At 61.4% G+C, this 16962-nt stretch overlaps 1 protein-coding gene and 1 long non-coding RNA gene across 3 annotated transcripts in view; one reads left to right on the top strand and one right to left on the bottom strand.

Annotated features, from left to right (window-relative positions):
• The window catches only part of LOC125087632 (uncharacterized), a 31858-nt gene extending 23125 nt beyond the window's left edge, over positions 1 to 8733 (bottom strand). For both annotated transcript variants that reach the window (XR_007123468.1, XR_007123469.1), the window contains exon 1: positions 7727 to 8733. This is a non-coding gene — a long non-coding RNA (uncharacterized LOC125087632). The remainder of the gene's footprint in view (positions 1 to 7726) is intronic.
• A 3022-nt stretch (positions 8734 to 11755) lies between these two features.
• On the top strand, positions 11756 to 16749 carry ENPP7 (ectonucleotide pyrophosphatase/phosphodiesterase 7). The gene is made up of 5 exons (XM_047708122.1): positions 11756 to 12026; positions 13223 to 13368; positions 14585 to 15211; positions 15803 to 16052; positions 16592 to 16749. The coding sequence occupies exons 1-5, from the start codon at positions 11771 to 11773 to the stop codon at positions 16672 to 16674; spliced, it is 1362 nt and encodes a 453-aa protein (XP_047564078.1). The 5' UTR covers positions 11756 to 11770; the 3' UTR covers positions 16675 to 16749.
• The last annotated feature ends 213 nt before the right edge of the window (positions 16750 to 16962 follow it).

Here is a 16962-nt window from a genome sequence, read left to right as displayed (position 1 = left end):
AACAGCAAAGCTTAAGGAGACAATAAAGCAAACGTGACCGTCAGTGACCGTCCCGTCAGGGTGACCTTGCACAGGAGAGCATACTGTGCATTCTATCTCCTGGGGATTACGAAATCTTCCATTATACAAATTTTTAAAAAAATTTTAAAATTAAAAAAAAAGTCCTGCCTCCTGCGAACTTCACCCAACATGAACGTCCTGGTAGAAGCATCATCACAGAAGCTGACCCACCCTGCATCCTGGACCCCCATCTCCTCCCTTTCTCAGGGGCCTGTCTTGGGGAGGGAACATCTCTGGCGTCATAGTTTATGGTCCGTGTGTCCCTGAGTCTGTAGGGTTCCTGCAACGGGCGGAGTCCCTGCCCTGTCCCCACAAGCTCCAGCACCCTGGGTCCCTGAGCAGCCCAAGCCAGTTGTTCATCCCTATGATAAGGATTTGATGATTCTGCACCACCTTATCCTTCCCAGAAACCAGCTTAGATATGGTTGGTTAAAAACAAAACAACAACAACAAAAACCTCTCAGCTGGCAAAGCACTTTCTCTAGCCACCAAGACCCCCTGTCCTTCCGCCCACCAAGGTGTGCCATCAATATCCCTGAGAGCAAAGATACACCATGCCTTCCACACGCCAGGGGGCTTCACGGCTGTGCCCCCAAGCAGGGGCCTCCGAGGGTCACTCCTTCCCTGTCCCCCGCCTACTCTCAGACCTCAACCAACCTGTCCGGGAGGGTCCTGGGTTTCAGATCTCCATCTATGCCCCCAGCCTTCAGAAAGCACCTCCCCCTCTGCCTGTCACACAGCAGGTGCCCCCCCACCCGTGCTGACCAGTGTGACAGGCTGAGACGGAGGGTCACAGAGACGCATGTAAATTAAGGTGTCCTGCTGTGGCCACATTACAGGGGACACAAGTCCAGCCTCCAGCGAGATTTCCTGAACCTTCCCCTGGAGGGTCTCTGCCGCGGGAGCACGCTCTCTCTCCTGCCCTCCCTCGGACCCGGGCCAGGTGGGTCACGGTGGCCGACAGTACGGCTCTTGACTTCGGCCCCGCACACTTCCCCTGGCCACCGGGAGGGGAACTCTGTGACGACAGCAGCGCCTACGTAAAGGGGGTTCTCTGCCTAAAGACCTTTGCTGCCCAAGAGGAATGCCACCCTCCCGTAGGTGGAGGCAAGAAGTTGGAGCAGGTGTAGCAGGGACATGTTACCGTCCCTTATCTGCCCTGCGCGGCCAAAGGTAGCCCCTTATCTGCCTGACATGCCCCTTCTTCATTACCTGGGCACGCAGCACCGGGGCGGCTATCAAACAGCTGGCTCTGGAGGTAGCAAGTGCTCTGAGCTCCCCTGACGGAAGGTCCTGTGACAGTGGCCCTGATGGACCCAGATGCCATCTGTCTTCTTCCTGCTGCCTGGCGTCAGGAAGGGCCCTGGACGGGCCTGGCCCTCGGGCAAAGTCAGCACCGCCACGCCTCCAACCAGGGTGGTTGGCCTTGTGCCCGGAGCCAGGAGAGGGACGGGCACCCCTTACACTGTGCAGACAGCCCTAGACACAGCCCTGGTCCACCTGCCCCCCAGGGCTGCGGGCCCCTCCACACCACCACCCGCCCCCACGGCTACAGGCCCCTCCACACCCTGCGCAGCAGAGCTCAGCTGCTGGGACAAGATGGAAAGCCTCGAAGCCAGCACACCCCAGAAACACACTTTGGGGAGGTTCCAAGCCTGAGTTCTCCTGGAGACCGTGGCTGGGGCCAGAGGCCCAGACTAGCTGGAGTTCTGAGGAGAAAGCAGAGGGAAAGATTGATGCCTGAAACACCTAGGGGACAATGACAAAGTTCCAGGAAAAAAAAAACCTTCATGGACTAGCTGCAGGGGAGACAGACTTGCAAGGGGGTGGCGGCTGGCAGCGGGCTCCCCCCGGGGGGCGCTGGGGAGGGCTCAGCCACAGACGGGACCAAGGGGGTGACCAGCCTGGCCAGCCAAGGCCAGGAAGAGGAGGGTCCTGGACACACCACCTCCCGCCCCAAGACACACGCAGAGTCAGGGTCACTGGGGGATTGAGGTGGGAAGGCAGGAGTGTACCCTCAGGTCCCCTTGCTCTGTTCCCTCTGCCTTCCTGCACCAACCAGCTGACAGTGCCGCTGACTTCCCCACCCACACAGCCCCGCCTTGTCCTCCAGGGGTCAAGGTCCCTGAGAGGGTGGGAAATGCCCACCCAGGCCTTTGCTGCCCAGGGAGAAAGCTCATGCTCCAACGACAGACACCGCGATGCTGAACCCCTCATTTCTCATCGTCCTCCTTGTGATGGACCTGCTGGGGTCTGCTGGCACTGAGGTGGGGGAGGGAAGCAGGACAGGCCAAGGAGGACTCCCCGAGGCAGATTCTCAGGGTTGGGGGACACTACAGGCCACAGACTCCCCAGCTCTCTCTCCACAGCACAACGAGCCTAGCATGACCTGGGGTTGGGCTGAGCACCGGGGCACCTCCCCTCTCCTCCGACACGCAGCCCTTACAGAAAAGTCCACAGATCCAGATGAATCCGCAGGGGCAGAGGCATTACTGGAAAGTGAGGCTGGAGTGGGGACCTACATCCCAACGAGCAGCAGAAGCCACCAAGGCCGGCAGCTGGCAGGAGCGGGAGAGCTGGGCCGGGGCCACCTACCCGAGACCCCACGCGCATCTTTCCCAGGCGACCAAGTCCTTCCCTGCTCACCTGTCCTCAGTGGGGACGCAGGGCCTGTGCCTCTCGGGCTAGGGACCCGGGGCCCACCCTTCACCGCCCGGGTGCCAGAGGCAGGAAGGGCTCGGCCGATCCAAGCAAAGCGCAGACTCAGCCCCTGCCCAACCTCCCCAGCCAGGCTGGCTCCCCAGCCGTGGTCCGCGCCCACCCAGCCCCTCTGGGGTCCTCCAAGCCAGGCTGGCGGTGAGGGGCGGGGTCTCCTCCATGCTGACCCAGAAAGTGAGCTGCTTAAACACCAGGTGCCGTGGGGCACCAACCAGAAGCACAGGGAGGGCCGCACAGAGCCACACACCCTGCCAGGGCCCCCCCTGCCCCTGACCAACCTCTGGGGACACCTCCCCAGGCCCCTGCATGGAGGTCCCAGAGGCGGGTCCTGCCGAGTCTGGGCATCCGGCCAGCCCAGCCCCTGACCAGCTCTCCAAGGTGAGCAGACCTCACGCTCTCTGGACCTGGGAGTCCATTGTCGTGTGATGGCAGCTGGTGTCCCTGAGCAAATGGTGGAGAGCGGTGCTCAGTGAGGAGCGCGCCGGGGGACAGCGGAGGGAGGGCAAGAGGAAGCTGGGAGAAGGTGAGCGCAAGGACGGGAGCCAACCTGTTGGAGCAGGAGAGCCGATGGAGGGAGGAGGGTGGGAGGGGTGACAGGGTGATGCCCTTGATGGCCCAAGCAGGGTGATGGCCCCAAAGAATGGCGGCGCCGCTCAGGAACAGCCACCGAGCCTCCTCCTGCAGCCCCCAGGGGAGATCACCGGCCCTGGGAGCCTGCCTGGGGCGTGGGGTCCAGGGCCCAGCCGGGTGGGGAGGAGGTAATGATGGGTGAGGAGGGTTGGGGACCCCTGACCCCCAAAGTGGCCTGAATGCAGGGCCTCGTGGCTGTGGACCATCTTGCAAAGGCCACTGGTGGGCAACCAGAGGTCCCAGGCCCGCGAGGCTCAGCAGACTCTCCAAGCTCAGCTCAAGGGCCCTGCTGGCTAGAATCCCCACGCCCCACGCCCGCACCCCAGCCCCCACGGGCAGCGAGCGCCCCACACTGGCCACTGAGAATGTTCTGTTCAGCAGCTCATCACTCACTAAGCACTAAGAGGAAGACAAAATCAAAACCAACCTTTAGGGGTACCTGGGTGGCAGCTGCCTTCAACTCAGGCCCTGATCTCAGGGTCCTGGGATCGAGTCCCACATTGGGCTCCCTGTGCAGCAGGGAGTCTCCTTCTCCCTCTGCCTGCCCCTCCCCTCTGCTTGTGCTCTCTCTCTCTGAAAAATAAATAAAATATTACAAAACAAAACTAACCTTTTTCTCACACTCGACCCACACGTAAGTGGATGTTCATGATGCTCGAGGGAAAAGACCCCTGGCCGCTGTCCCTCGGGCCGTGAGCTGTAAAATTGTGCTTATTTCCCTCTCTAGGCTCGTCTGTAGGCTCCAAGGGTCCCGAAATGAGCTTGAACTACTTCCAAAATTATCTTCCTAGTTACCACTAAGATTCTAAAACTATTTTACTTATTCGTAAAACAGGGGTGGGGGTGGGTAGAGGTTTTCCAGCCGTGATTTCGGTTTGCGGGTCTGGCCTCCACTGGGGGAGGGGGTGTCGGGGGGGGGAGCCCCGTCCTTCTTATCCTCATCCGGAAACCCCTGACACAGCCGGGGCCTCGCTGGGACTGTCCACCAACCGGGCAGCATCTGGAGTTCTCCAACCGGGTGCTGAATCCCCCTTAACATTCTTGGCATCTCAGAAAGGCCCCAGGGTTCCAGGGTCTTTTTATTTTAAAATTTTTATTTGTAGTAAAATACCCAGGAGATCCGCATTCACGCTCTTGTGCACGTGACCTGCGGAACTTTGTCATTCCAAAGTGAAACTCTATCCTTGTTAAACACTAACTGCCCGCCCCCGTCTCTGACCCCTCACGTCCCCCATCCTACGCTCTGGGTATGACAACTCCAGGAATCTCCCAGAAACGGAACCCTACACTCTCTACCCTTTTGCGACTGGCTGACTCCACCTGGCTCCATGTCCCCCAGGCCCATCCACAGGGCGGCAGGTGTCCGGACACCCCTCCCATCTAAGGCTGCGTGACATTCCACTGCGGGGACAGATCCTCATCCGACGACGGACTCCCAGCCTGCCTCTGCATTTTAGCTCCTGTGAATCACCACTATGAACACGAGTGTGCAAATGTCAGCCCTGGTCCCCCATTCGGGGAGCCAACCTCCCTCCCTCCTTCATTCCTCAGTGGTGGGGAAAGCAGACCCACAAACTCGTAATTTACACAGGTGACAAGCGGTTCAACAGAAGAATCGTCAAGGTCCCTGGCTCTGCCACGGGGAAAAGCTCCCAAGTTGGGGGCAGAACCTTCCTCCAGCTTGGGAAGGAGACCGATGCAGGGGTCCCCGGACACGGGAGACCCAGGGGACCCAAAGGGGCCAAGCGCCCAGGGCCGGGAAGCCCCACCTGAGAATCTGGATTTTGTCCTTCCGTGATGGAATCAGGAGAGGGACGGGAACAGTCACGCTTTTATAAAATGTGGGTGGAATTGGAGTATTCTTCCAGGAGAAAGCCCAAAAAGTCCTGATACATTAAATTTAGAGGCTGTGCCACTCAGGGGGCTGAGACGCGGGGGAAAGTGGGCATCCCTCCCACCCTATCTCCCCCCACCCCCAGCTCCCACTCTGTCCTCCTCCCTTCTCCCCCATGGTGGTCTGGTGTCTTCAGGGAACTCGCCCTGCAGGGCCATCCCTACCCTGGGACAGACCCCCTCTTCAAGACAAACTGTCCCCACAGCCCAGAGCCCTCCCGCCCACCCCCCACCCTGGAGTCCAGAACCAGGCAGCCCTAGCCACCCCCCCCCCGCACCGACCTCAGGACCCCGTCTCCCCGCACACCAGGAGGGAGGCCAGGGAGGAGGGGAAGGGCTGTGAGGGAGGGGAGCACCGGGAGTCCCCAGAGAGTCCTGCTAACCCACAGCACATAATCCTGTTAAAATATTAATCCTCATTTAGCTGGAGGCGAGGTGGCGGCAGAGATAAAGCTCCTGAGCAGGAGTGAGAGGCCGCAGCCCGCAGCCCCTGCCGGAGTGGACGGTCGCGCTAATGACCTGCTGTCGTGAGGTTGGGCCGGGCCCGGTGTCGGGAACAACCAGCAGCAGGCAGGTCCCCGTTGCAGTGGGCAAGGGGGTCACCACCGCCCGCACCAGCAGAGGGAGGGGTTCACTGGGGGCGGTCTGCTAATCTCTCCAGCAGAGGGAGGGGTTCACTGGGGGGGGTCTGCTAATCTCTCCAGCAGAGGGAGGGGGGAGGCTGCTTCTCTCAGCTCCTTCTCCCCCCACAGAGCCGCTGGGCAGCTGAACACGGGACTGCTGTGGCCCTTTGGGAAGGAACCGCCAGCCCCAGGCCACTGTCTCTCCCCACCGGAACACCACCGTGGTCAAAAAGATCATGATGCCTCCTGGCGGTGCACCTGCTGAGCCCAGGCCTGTCTGCGTGTGGCTCCTGATGGCCTCCCACTGCCCCCCCAGACACCTGTCCCAGGCTCCATGGCTCAGGCCTCCCAGGGACACGAGGATGAAGCTCCCCGGCCAGCCCCCAGGGTCCCCTTTCCCAGGGTCCCAGTTCCCAGGGCCCCAGTTCCCAGGGCCCCCCCTCCCAAGGCGGCTGGCATGGCAACGGCGGCATCAGGGTCCCTGTTAGGAAAGGGGCATCTGCCAAGCCCCCAAGTCAAATTCTTTACTTCCATCCTGATGGCAACACTCCTCTCCAGGAAACAGTGTGTTGGCAACACCACAGCCTTCACTCCGAAGGGGCATGGACAGGGCACTGGGAGAGGCCCATTAGACCCAAGTTTGCCACCTGTCACCGTGGACATGGGGAGCGTAGGGGATCAGGACTTCCACACGCCTTCAACAGAGGGGATGGCCCCCGGCCAGAGCACCTGCTCCCGTGTCCAACCCCTAGCTCCCTGACAGGGTGTCGGGGTGTCGGGGGCTCCCTGACAGGCCGCACCTGCCCAGGACTATCCTGGTTTGGAGACATCACTCTTCTGCTCACACCACCCACGCCACCTTCCTGCCTACTGTGTGCTGGGCACCGTACCAGGAGACGGTACGGCCAGAAACAAGGGCACTGTCACTTGTCACACCCAACTCTTGGCCTCTAATATCAGTGCCAAGAAAAGGAACCAGGGTCCTTGAGAAACGCCTGATTCCAGGGCTAGGGCGGCAAACAGGGGAGGGGAGCCTGGACACCCTCTGGTCCTAGAGGACAAGGATGGGCTTGAGGACACAAAGCGCCGGGCATAACAAGGGACCCAGGAGCCCACAGAAAGAGCTCCCGGTGGCCAAAGAGGAAGCAGTTAGAGCAAGGGGATAGGACAGGGAGCATCGGGTTATAATCCCCACCTCGAAAGAGACATCCGTGAGCCCGTGCTGGCATAACTCACTAAACGGATGGACAAATGGAGAGAAGACACGAGTCTCCCGCTCAGAACTCCAAACAACCGGTGTAGACCCTCTGTCCCCATGGAGGTGGGGCACGACCCCTCGCCCCCAAAGTGTGCGGGGCACACGGTGACCTTCCTTCCAAAGAACAGAGCGCGAGAAAGGAGAACCGTCCTGCGGAGACACCCGGAGATGCGATCGTGGTGAAAAGGTCACGCCGAAGCGATGAGTCACGGTGATAAGACGTACCCTTGTTATGATATAATGGCAGCGACTCTTTATCTCTGTGCCCCTCCCCGCAAGCCCCAAAACCCCCGTGTAATCAAAGGAAAAAGAACAGATAATGCCAACAGAGGGACGCTCTACAGAACGCCTGACCAGCACATCTCCAAACCGTCCATGTCATCAAAAACAAGGAGAGTCTGAGGAACGATCACACCCCAGAGGGACGCAGGGGACACGGCAATGACCTAACAGGATCCTGGAACAGGGCCAGGGCAGCAGGGCAGGCACGGAGTAACCTGAGCCTAACGAGGTCTTGTCAACATCGAACAGGATGATGACTTACCCACACGCTCGCGCCGCCGTGCAAACACGCCGCAGGATGCAACATGTCACCAGCGCAGGAAACCAGGCGGGCGGCGTGCGGGAACCCGACCATCTTCGCGATGTTTCCACAAGCCTCAGGTTGTCGTCAAATAAAGAGTTTATTTTTTAAAAATGTTCTCCCTAACCAAAAGTACAGTAGATGTTTGCACAAATTCTCCTTCCAAGCAGCATATTTACTTGTCCAACAAGTACCGGGCGAAGCCTACTCTGGGCCGGTCCTCATGCCAGGCTCCGGGGATGCGACGTGAACAGTATGGCAAGCCCCGTCTTCGGGGAGCGTTGGGTCTACCATCTACCTGAAGAATGACCAATGTGCAAGAGGGCAGGGAAAGTTACGAGTGACAAACAGAAATGACAAATGCCTGCGAAAAAGTCAAGAGTGCAGATTCCAAAAACACACACATTACAAAATACACACAGAACCGATGAAGGCCCAGGATGCGATGGCCACTTGGACCCCCTGCTCGACAGTCCGAGAGATCGGCACTCTGCCCGTGGGGAGCAGAGCTAAGGAGGTGGGGCGTGGAAAATCTCCGAGCCTCTCTGAGGTACACTTTCAGACATCACTGTATGTCAAGGACACGAAAGGAATAAAAAAAACCCAATGGACACCGTGGGGCAGAGGAGATGGGACAGCTCGTGGCTGGTGGGACCAGAGACTCACAGCCTAAGCCGTTCCTGACAGCAAGAGGACTCGACGCACCAAGCAGCCTCTCCCTCCTTGTCCAAGGGCCCTTCCAGGGCAGCGCACCCCAAGGAAGTAATGTGAACACAAGAGGGAAAGTCAGTGATAGCACCATGGTGATAGCTGCACTGGGTTTAAAAGAAGTCAGCGGGACACCTGGGTGGTGTGGGGGGGTCAGTCGGTGAAGCATCTGCCTATGGCTCAGGTCATGATCTCAGGTCCTGGGATCGAGTCCTGCATCGGGCTCCCTCCTCGGCAGGGGTCTGCTTCTCCCTCTCCCTCTGCTGCTCCCCTTGCCTGTGCTCTCTCTCTCTCTCCCAAGTAAATAAATCTAAGAAAAGAAAAAAAAGTTAACAGCCTCAAAGCCTGACATGAGGGTCCTCAGCGGCTGGTGCCTTGACGGCATTAAGAAGGGGGTCGCAGCAGGGTCGTGCCGCCTGGCTCCTCCTCTATGCCGCGTGCCGGCCTCGGCTTCCCCACCCATAAAGCGAGCATATTACCGCTCCTGCCTTCCAGAACCACCCGGAAGCCTGGATGAGCTCCCGGTAAGCCAGGGCCCGGTCTGCGGAAATGCCCCGGCACTGCTGGCTTCGGGTGCGAGTACACCCTCTGCTTGCGGTCGTGCTCTCAGAGGCCATGGCAGGGAGAGGGAACCGGCGGGGGAGAGCCTCCCGGGAGGTGAAGGGGGGATGCGCGCTGAGCCGCGGAGGAGGCCGAGGAGAGGCCTTTCCCGCCACCTCCAGGCCGGCCCCAGGCAGGTAGGCGAGGGGGAGCAGAACTTGAATCCACAGCCAGCGCCACCGGGGGCGGGGGGGGGGGGGGGAGGTGCGCGGTGACACCGCGTCCCCGAGGCCCTGCTCACCCTCACCCCTGCACGCACCCGCTGGCCCAAACCCACGCCAGGTCTGGGCACGCGTGCCGGAGCCCGGGCCTGCCCCCGGGCCACAGCGTCGGCCCGACTCCTCTCCTGCCCGCCCCGCCCCCCGCGGCCTGCCCCTCGGGTCCCGCCCGCTCACACCCAGCCAAGCCGCCCAGAGCCCGGGCCGGACCCCGCGGAGCCCGACGGAAGGAGCAAGGCAGGGTGCGTGCGCGTCTCCCTACGGGGCTGCCGCCCACGCCATCCAGGACGCCCTCGGGGACCGCCCCTCGGCGCACACACGCGCTGCCCGGGAGCCCCTCGCCGTCCAGCCCGGGGCGGCCCCGCAGCGGCAGGCGCCACCGAGAGGAAGACTCCACAAGGCAGAGCCTGGCTGTCGCGTGACATTTTTCTTCCCCATTGGTCAGAATGTGTCACATGACCCAGCCGCGCTGAAGGGGATGCTGGGAAATGTAGTCTTTATTCTTGGCAGCCATTTTATTCTGGAAGACTACTAATCTATAAGATACAGGCTCCTCCATGACCTACCCCCTTGTCTCCAGCCCGACCTCGCCCATCCTCCATTTCACCGCCCTTGGGAACCCGGCAGTTCTTCACCTGCACGTCCACCCCCTACCTGGAAGGCTTCCCTACCCACTCTGCTGCCCGCATCCATCCCGCAGGCCTCCTGGGATGTCAGACCCCGGTCCTTGCCCCCCAACACCAGTGTAAACGTGGCCCCGCTGTTCTCTCCCAGAGCACAGCTGCCCGGTCGATCCCTGGAGTTGGGGCTCTGTGCCGTGGGAGGGAGGGTGAGCACCTCCACGGTCCCGCACCTGCTGTGCCCTGGCCCACCACCTGACAGCCCAGCCCAGCCCAGCCCCGGCCGCTCCGCGCTGTTGTAGGAGCCCTGCTGTCCGCCTCTCCCGCGTTGTCAGGGTCCGCTGTGTTTGAGGATTCCTCCCCAGGGTGTGTTTCAGCGGGTTTCCAGGGGAGGGCCCGAGAATCTGCACCTGTGGTCCCTGGGCCACACCTCCGAGGAGGCTCTGATCCACTCGGTGGGGCCGGGGAGCTGGGAATCGCCTGATGACCACATCTGCTTGCTGCAGCCGGTCGTAAGGTAGAGCCGATGTGGGCAGGTGCACAGGTGAATCGGGTCGTACCACCCACGGGACGCCTCCCGGGTGGAATGCTTGTTGTCCTTCACCGTCCACCTGGACTCTGACCTCCGGGTGCGCACACAAACCCCATCACCCCGGCTCCTGGGGGGCAGACCCAGCCCTCCCCCACCTGCAGTCTGGCCACAAGCCCTATAGCACAGCAAACCCCCCCCCCCACGCCTGTGGCATCTGTCACTGCCCCAGCAGCCACACTGTTCTGGGCCACCACCCCCTCCTGCCCTCCCTGTGGTCAGTTCCACAGCCCACCAGGAGCCAGGACCTTCCCCTGACCCCACTCCCCGGGCTCCTACCCGTGCCATCCTGACTCGTCCCTGGCCACCACCACCCCTCCCCAGGTACTGGCTCTCCCCCAGCCTCACTGTTTTACTTACTCACTCACCTGTCTCATTCTCTGCTGGGTCCCCCAAATTGAGAACCATGTCTGGCTCACAGAACATGCTTCGTAGGTTCCGAGAGAGGGAGAAGGACAGAGACAGCGACGGAGGTGGGAGAGGGTGCACCCTGAACTCAGGGGTCCCTCTCCCATGCACACCCACCCCCATGAGCACAGGTAACAAGGGACCCCCTCTTCTGAGCCCCTCGTGGATGAAGTCCACAAGTGAGATTACCCACATCTGTGTGCCCATCCGAGGTTCCATGGGACCCCAGGAGGCAGGTGTGGGCACTAACCCGGGCTACCAGGCTGTAGCAAGCCCAGCGCATCCCAGGACGCCCCTTCACGGGCATGGCAGGGAAAGGAGCTCGCCTAAGCTGGGGCTCCCGTGGACAAAGCCAGGCTTGGGCTGAGCTTCTGGTCCTTGGCTCCCAGGTCCTGGGAAGCCTAGCCTAGAGCCTGACCGAGGCAGGCCTGAGACCCAGACACCCTAGATCTCTCCCTAACTTAGAAGCTGGAGGGGGCCCCTCCCAGTGCTCTGGGGTCAGGGAGAGCAGGGCACAGAGACCAAGAGTGGCTAGGACAGGTGGAGTGGACCCAGGCCTGTGGGATGGAGTAGCCCCTTCTGCTCTCCAGGCCTCTGGGACTGGTCCCTATCCTCCCCACAAGGACGGGTGTGCACAGGGGCGGGGAATGGAGGGGAGGAGCAGCCAGCCCAGAAGGCTCTGCTGGCAATAAAGGCAGATGCCATGTGAGGGCTGGGCTAGGGTGGCAGGCACATGGTGACCAGGGCTGTCTCCTGAGAAGCGGGTATGTGCATAGTCTCGTGTTCACGGAGGCGCAGGGCAAGACCGGCCCGGCTGACCCTGGGACTTTGTTCCTCATCAGGAACCAACCTGAACGTCTTCATGTCGGGGCGCTTGGCTGTCTTCTTGGCCCTGGCTCTGGCCACCCTCCCGGCTCCAGGGGCAGGGGCTCCGCTCGGAAGGAGGGGTTCCCAGAATAAGCTGCTGCTCGTGTCCTTCGACGGTTTCCGCTGGAACTATGACCAGGACGTACAAACCCCAAACCTGGATGCCATGGCGCTGGATGGAGTGAAGGCCCGCTACATGACGCCAGCCTTCGTCACCATGACCAGCCCCTGCCACTTCACCCTGGTCACGGGTGAGCATGCGCCTCTGGCTGGGGCCTGGGGACAGGGAGGGGACTGAGGAGGGAACCCAGTGCCTGCACGGAGCCCAGTCCTCCAGGCACCGTACAGGGACAAAGGAGACCGAGGAGGGGATGCTGTCCCTGGAGACACAGCACGGCCAAGGGGGGTCATCAGCAAGCTTCACTGTTGGCGGGAACTTACACAAGGCATCAAAATGCCCAGCGGTCCCATTTTAAACAGTGACCCCCAACCGAGGTGTCCACGCAGGAGGGCTTCTGGAGGAAGTGAGTGTGGCCGGGCTCCAGACGGGCAGGAGAGATGAACCTGAGGTTCTTGCTGTTCCCACGCCGACCCCGGAGACGCCCTCAAACCATGGCTCTTTTTGGGCTGGACGTCTAGCATGAAGGTGTCAGGAGGGCCACGCTCCCTCGGGAGAGTCTGGGGGACCCTACCTGCCACTCCCAGCCTCCGTGGCACTTCCGTGGCCTGTCTCTCCAGCCCCAGCTGTCTCCTCGTCTTGTGAGGGTGTTCGTGCACAGACACGGGGCCCACGGTGACTCAGACTGCCCTCATCCTAACCTAACTCGTCACGTCGGCAATGACCTTATTTCCAAGCAAGGTCCCATGCTGAGGCTCCAGGTGACCGCGACCTCAGGGGGAGACCCCCGATTCAGTACAGACGTTCATCCACGTGCCAGCATTCTGTGACCGGGGCCCCCGCTGCGAGCATCTTCCCGCACGGAACCTGTTTCCTTACTAGATCATGGAGGGGGACGCGGGGGGAGGGGCACGCGGCTTAACGTCCCTCCTGCTGTAGCTTCCGGGCATGAGTGACTGTGCATCCCGCGCACAAAGTGAATTTTAGAAAAGAGCTCGTGGATGGAGCTCCGCGTGAGGCATTTAAATGTCTGGGATTCTGTTTCTGCCTGGGCCGTAACTGTTCATTAGTTCCCTCCCGATAGCCATCTGGGTCGCTCCCGATCTTTGCTAAAATCCACAAGGCTACAGATGACATTGGCACACCTGTGTGCACGTTCAGCTGTAGGAGAAGCGGCTGGAAGGGGTCGTGGAGACTCGGGGCTGGAGAGGTTGTGTCTGGGACCCCGAACGGGGACTCCCCCCACCCCTGGCCTCGTATGGGAAAGCCTGCCCGCTTCCCTCCTGCCCTCCCACCTCCTACCTCCCCTCTGCCGTCTTCTCCCCGCAGGCAAATACATCGAGAACCACGGGGTTGTCCACAACATGTACTACAACACCACCAGCAAGGTGAAGCTGCCCTACCACGCCACCCTGGGCATCGAGAGCTGGTGGGACAACGGCAGCATACCCATCTGGATCACGGCCCAGCGACAGGTAGTGCGGGCCCCGAGCCCACGGACGGCAGTCGGAGGACAGGGGACGGGAGGACCCGGCCCAGAAAGGCTGTGACCCTGTGAGATCCCGGCCCCAGGGTCCTGGGCTGACAGCACTGAGGGGTATTAAGTGGGGCCCCGAGGGCGGTGAGTGCCGGGTGTGGATAAGCAACCGCCTGCAGGCTCCGTGGCCCTGCCCAGTCCCCCCTGCAGCCCCAGACCCGAGGGGATGGCTCCACCCTCCCGAAGGGAAGGAAAACAGCAGCACTGGGCCCCAGACTCTGGGAGAGGGCGTCCACACAGGAAAGATAAGTTCACTCAACAAAAGGGCATCTCACAATGAAACCGCTTTCTGCCTTCCCCCTTCAGGGGAACTCCTCTCCGGGCTGGGCCACCAACTTCCAGGGGCAACGGGTCAGTAAGGGGTGGATTGTAGTGCCGAACCCAGGAACCTCTCCATCCTGCAACGCTCTGGGGGATCCCTGGCCCCGGAGGTGTGGCTGCTCGCCAACAAGGTCAAACGCAGGTTTTCAAGATGACCCCAGAATGAACTTCGGAGCCTACGCCCATCCTCTGGGCAGGGCGTCCGCTCAGGTCGGGGGGTCCCTTCGCTCTGGAAGGAGCTACCCGGACGTCAGGCTCACGCTCAAAGTCAGAGCCAAGAGCTGGGCATGACATGGTGCCCAGTGGAAACAGAAGGGCAGCTGGGAAGCGGATATGCAGACAGGGCAAGCTCGGACCTCTGTGGTTCCAGGGAGAGGGTCCCTAAATAAAGCCGCCATCAATGTATGCAAAGACGGATGGGTGGCCAGGCCGGAAGGGCAGGCGAGGGGACATAGGTAGAAGGGCCTGGACGAGAATATAGTCGGGAGAGGCCAGGCTCCAGGCCAGAAGGGGAGGGCTGTCCGGGCAGCTCCGCCGTGGGGACCCAGGGCCATGGTGACGATGAGGACGCTGCATACCTGGGGACATCTCTGTACCCATTATGTCACTAGTGCTGGGTCCCCTGGGCACCGGCTCCCTCCTCTATAAAATCAGTTTCACCCGTGGAACGTAAGAGTTATAAGAGGCCGGTGCCTGCGGCGGGAGCAGGGCTGAGTGAGTAGGCAAGAGGAGAGGCGGCAGGCAGGGGGGCAGCAGCGACTGCGACAGGAGCTGGTGGGGGTGAGGGACAAGCCCAAGGAGGCCTGTGGCTTTAATGCCCCCTTCCCTGGCAGGGCTTAAAGACTGGCTCCTTCTTCTACCCCGGCGGGAACGTCACCTACCAAGGCACGGCGGTGACCCTGAGCCGGAAGGAAGGCATTCTGCACAACTACAAGGACGAGCAGGAGTGGAGGGCCAACATCGATGCGGTGATGAAATGGTTCACTGACGAGGGCCTGGACCTGGTCACGCTCTACTTTGGGGAGCCAGATTCCACGGGCCACAAGTACGGCCCCGAGTCCCAGCAGAGGAAGGACATGGTGATGCAGGTGGACAGGACGGTGGGCTACCTTCGGGACAGCATCAGGAGGACCGGCCTGGAGGGCAGCCTGGACCTGATTGTCACGTCCGACCACGGCATGACCACCGTCCACAAGCAGGCCCAGGACCTGGTGGAGTTCCACGCGTTCCCCAACTTCACCTTCAAGGACATTGCATTTGAGTTCCTGGACTACGGGCCCAACGGGATGCTGCTCCCCAAGGAAGGGATGCTGGACAAGGTGTATGAGGTCCTCAAGGACGCCCACCCCAAACTCCACGTCTACAAGAAGGAGTCCTTCCCCAAGTCCCTCCACTATGCCGGGAACCCCAGGATCACCCCACTGCTCATGTACAGTGACCCTGGCTACGTCATCCACGGGGTGAGCTCCTTGCCCGACACCGGGCTTGGGCAGGCTCCTCCACTGGGTGTCTGGGTCTCTCCCTTGCTGTAAAAAAGCTCCCCCGTACCGCTCACGAGTCCCCACTTGGAGGGGCACTGGCCACCAAAGGGACACACCCATCACTGTGCGATTGGTATGAGTGTGTGCGTGTGTACATGGGTGTAAACGTGTGAGATCTGTGCGCGTGTGGGCGACATACACGCTTCGTGTGTGTGTGTTGTGTGAAAGCATGGACGTGTGTGTGTTTGCATGTAGGGTAAAGCGTGGGAAGATGGGCTGTAAGAAATGAGAAATGAGAGAGCCAAGGGATGCCAAAGGGGAAGGAAGATGCACGGGGAGGGGAGAGGGCCTCGGGGAAGGGATGCACCTGGGTTAGCAGGTCTTCCCAGAGGCCCTCCCTCGGGCCGCAGGTGTTTGGAGGCTCAGAATTCAGAGACACTCTCCTGCCCCCACCTCCGTCAGTGTGAACCCCTCCAGGGGTCTTCTGCCCCCACAGGGGCGCTGCTGGTGGGGAGGGCAGGGGTGGGCTGGGAGCCCCCACAGAGGCTCAGGACCTCTCCTCCCCGGCAGAGACTGAACGTGCAGTTCAACAAAGGAGAGCACGGTTTCCACAACGAGGCCATGGACATGAAGACCATCTTCCGGGCCGTGGGCCCCAGCTTCAGGAGGGGCCTGGAGGTGGAGCCCTTCGAGAGCATCCACGTGTACGAGCTCATGTGCCATCTGCTGGGCATCGTGCCCGAGGCCAACGACGGGTTCCTGAGCACCCTGCTGCCCACGCTCTGGGAAGCCAGCAACAGGCCCCAGAGCACCCCCTCGGGTAAGGGGCTGCCCATCAGCCACAGTGCCAGCAGCCGCTGGGACCGCCTTTCCTTTCCTTGTCCTGCACCCCAGAAACATCTCAAGCCCCTGGCAGCGACGAGGGGAGAGCAGGTGGATGTGAGCAGCCTTGGGGAGCCCGAGGGCCAGAGAAGCAGGCGCTTTGCCCACAGGACAGGCCCCCTGGTGAAGTCCACCTCAGGGCTCCTGGCTCCCCGTGACCTGCTCTCCCGCATGGCCATGGGAGGGCTCCTTCCCAGAGTCTTCCTCTATGGGCCTCCCCCGAACACGCTCTCACCCCCACCCTGGCCCAACCCCAGGCCAGAGGTCACTTGGGAGCTGACAAGACAGCAGACCCCAGTGGGAGCCTGGCTGGAGGTGTGTGGGCCCTGCTCCTCAGGGGAGGGGCCTGGTGAGAGCCGAGGTCAGGGGGCTTGTGGGAAGTTGGGGGGAGGCACTGGGCCCACCCTAGAGGAGCAGAGCGGGGGTAAGTGACATGCTCCGCTTCCCTCATTCACTGGGTTCTCTGAATTTCCTCAGGCTCTGCTCTCCTGCCAACTGGCCGGCCCCCCGTGGTGACAGGACTGCTGGTAGCTGTGATGCTTCTCGCCAAGGTCGCATAATGGTCTGTCGCTGGAGGTCAGAAGCCCAGGAGGCCAGGGGAGGTTGGGCCTGACGCCCCCATTAGTAACCTGGGCCCCCCCCACCACAGCAGAAGGGAGTCAGTGCTCAAGAACCCCCCACAAGTCCCTTCCAGCCGCTCTGCTCTAGGCTTGGAGCGGGCCTTTCCGAAGCAGACAGACAGCCCATGAGACTCAGACCCTCCCCAGCCTCCTCCCTGCCTGCCTGCAAGGCCTGCGTGCTCCGCTGAGGACGAGGCAGACCCCAGAGGCCATCGGGGTCAGGTGTGT

This window comes from Lutra lutra, chromosome 16 (genome assembly GCF_902655055.1).
Source record: "Lutra lutra chromosome 16, mLutLut1.2, whole genome shotgun sequence".
NCBI classification, from domain to species: domain Eukaryota; kingdom Metazoa; phylum Chordata; class Mammalia; order Carnivora; family Mustelidae; genus Lutra; species Lutra lutra.
The sequence above is the reverse complement of the archived record's forward strand: the minus strand, read 5'-3'. Positions and strand labels throughout refer to the sequence as shown.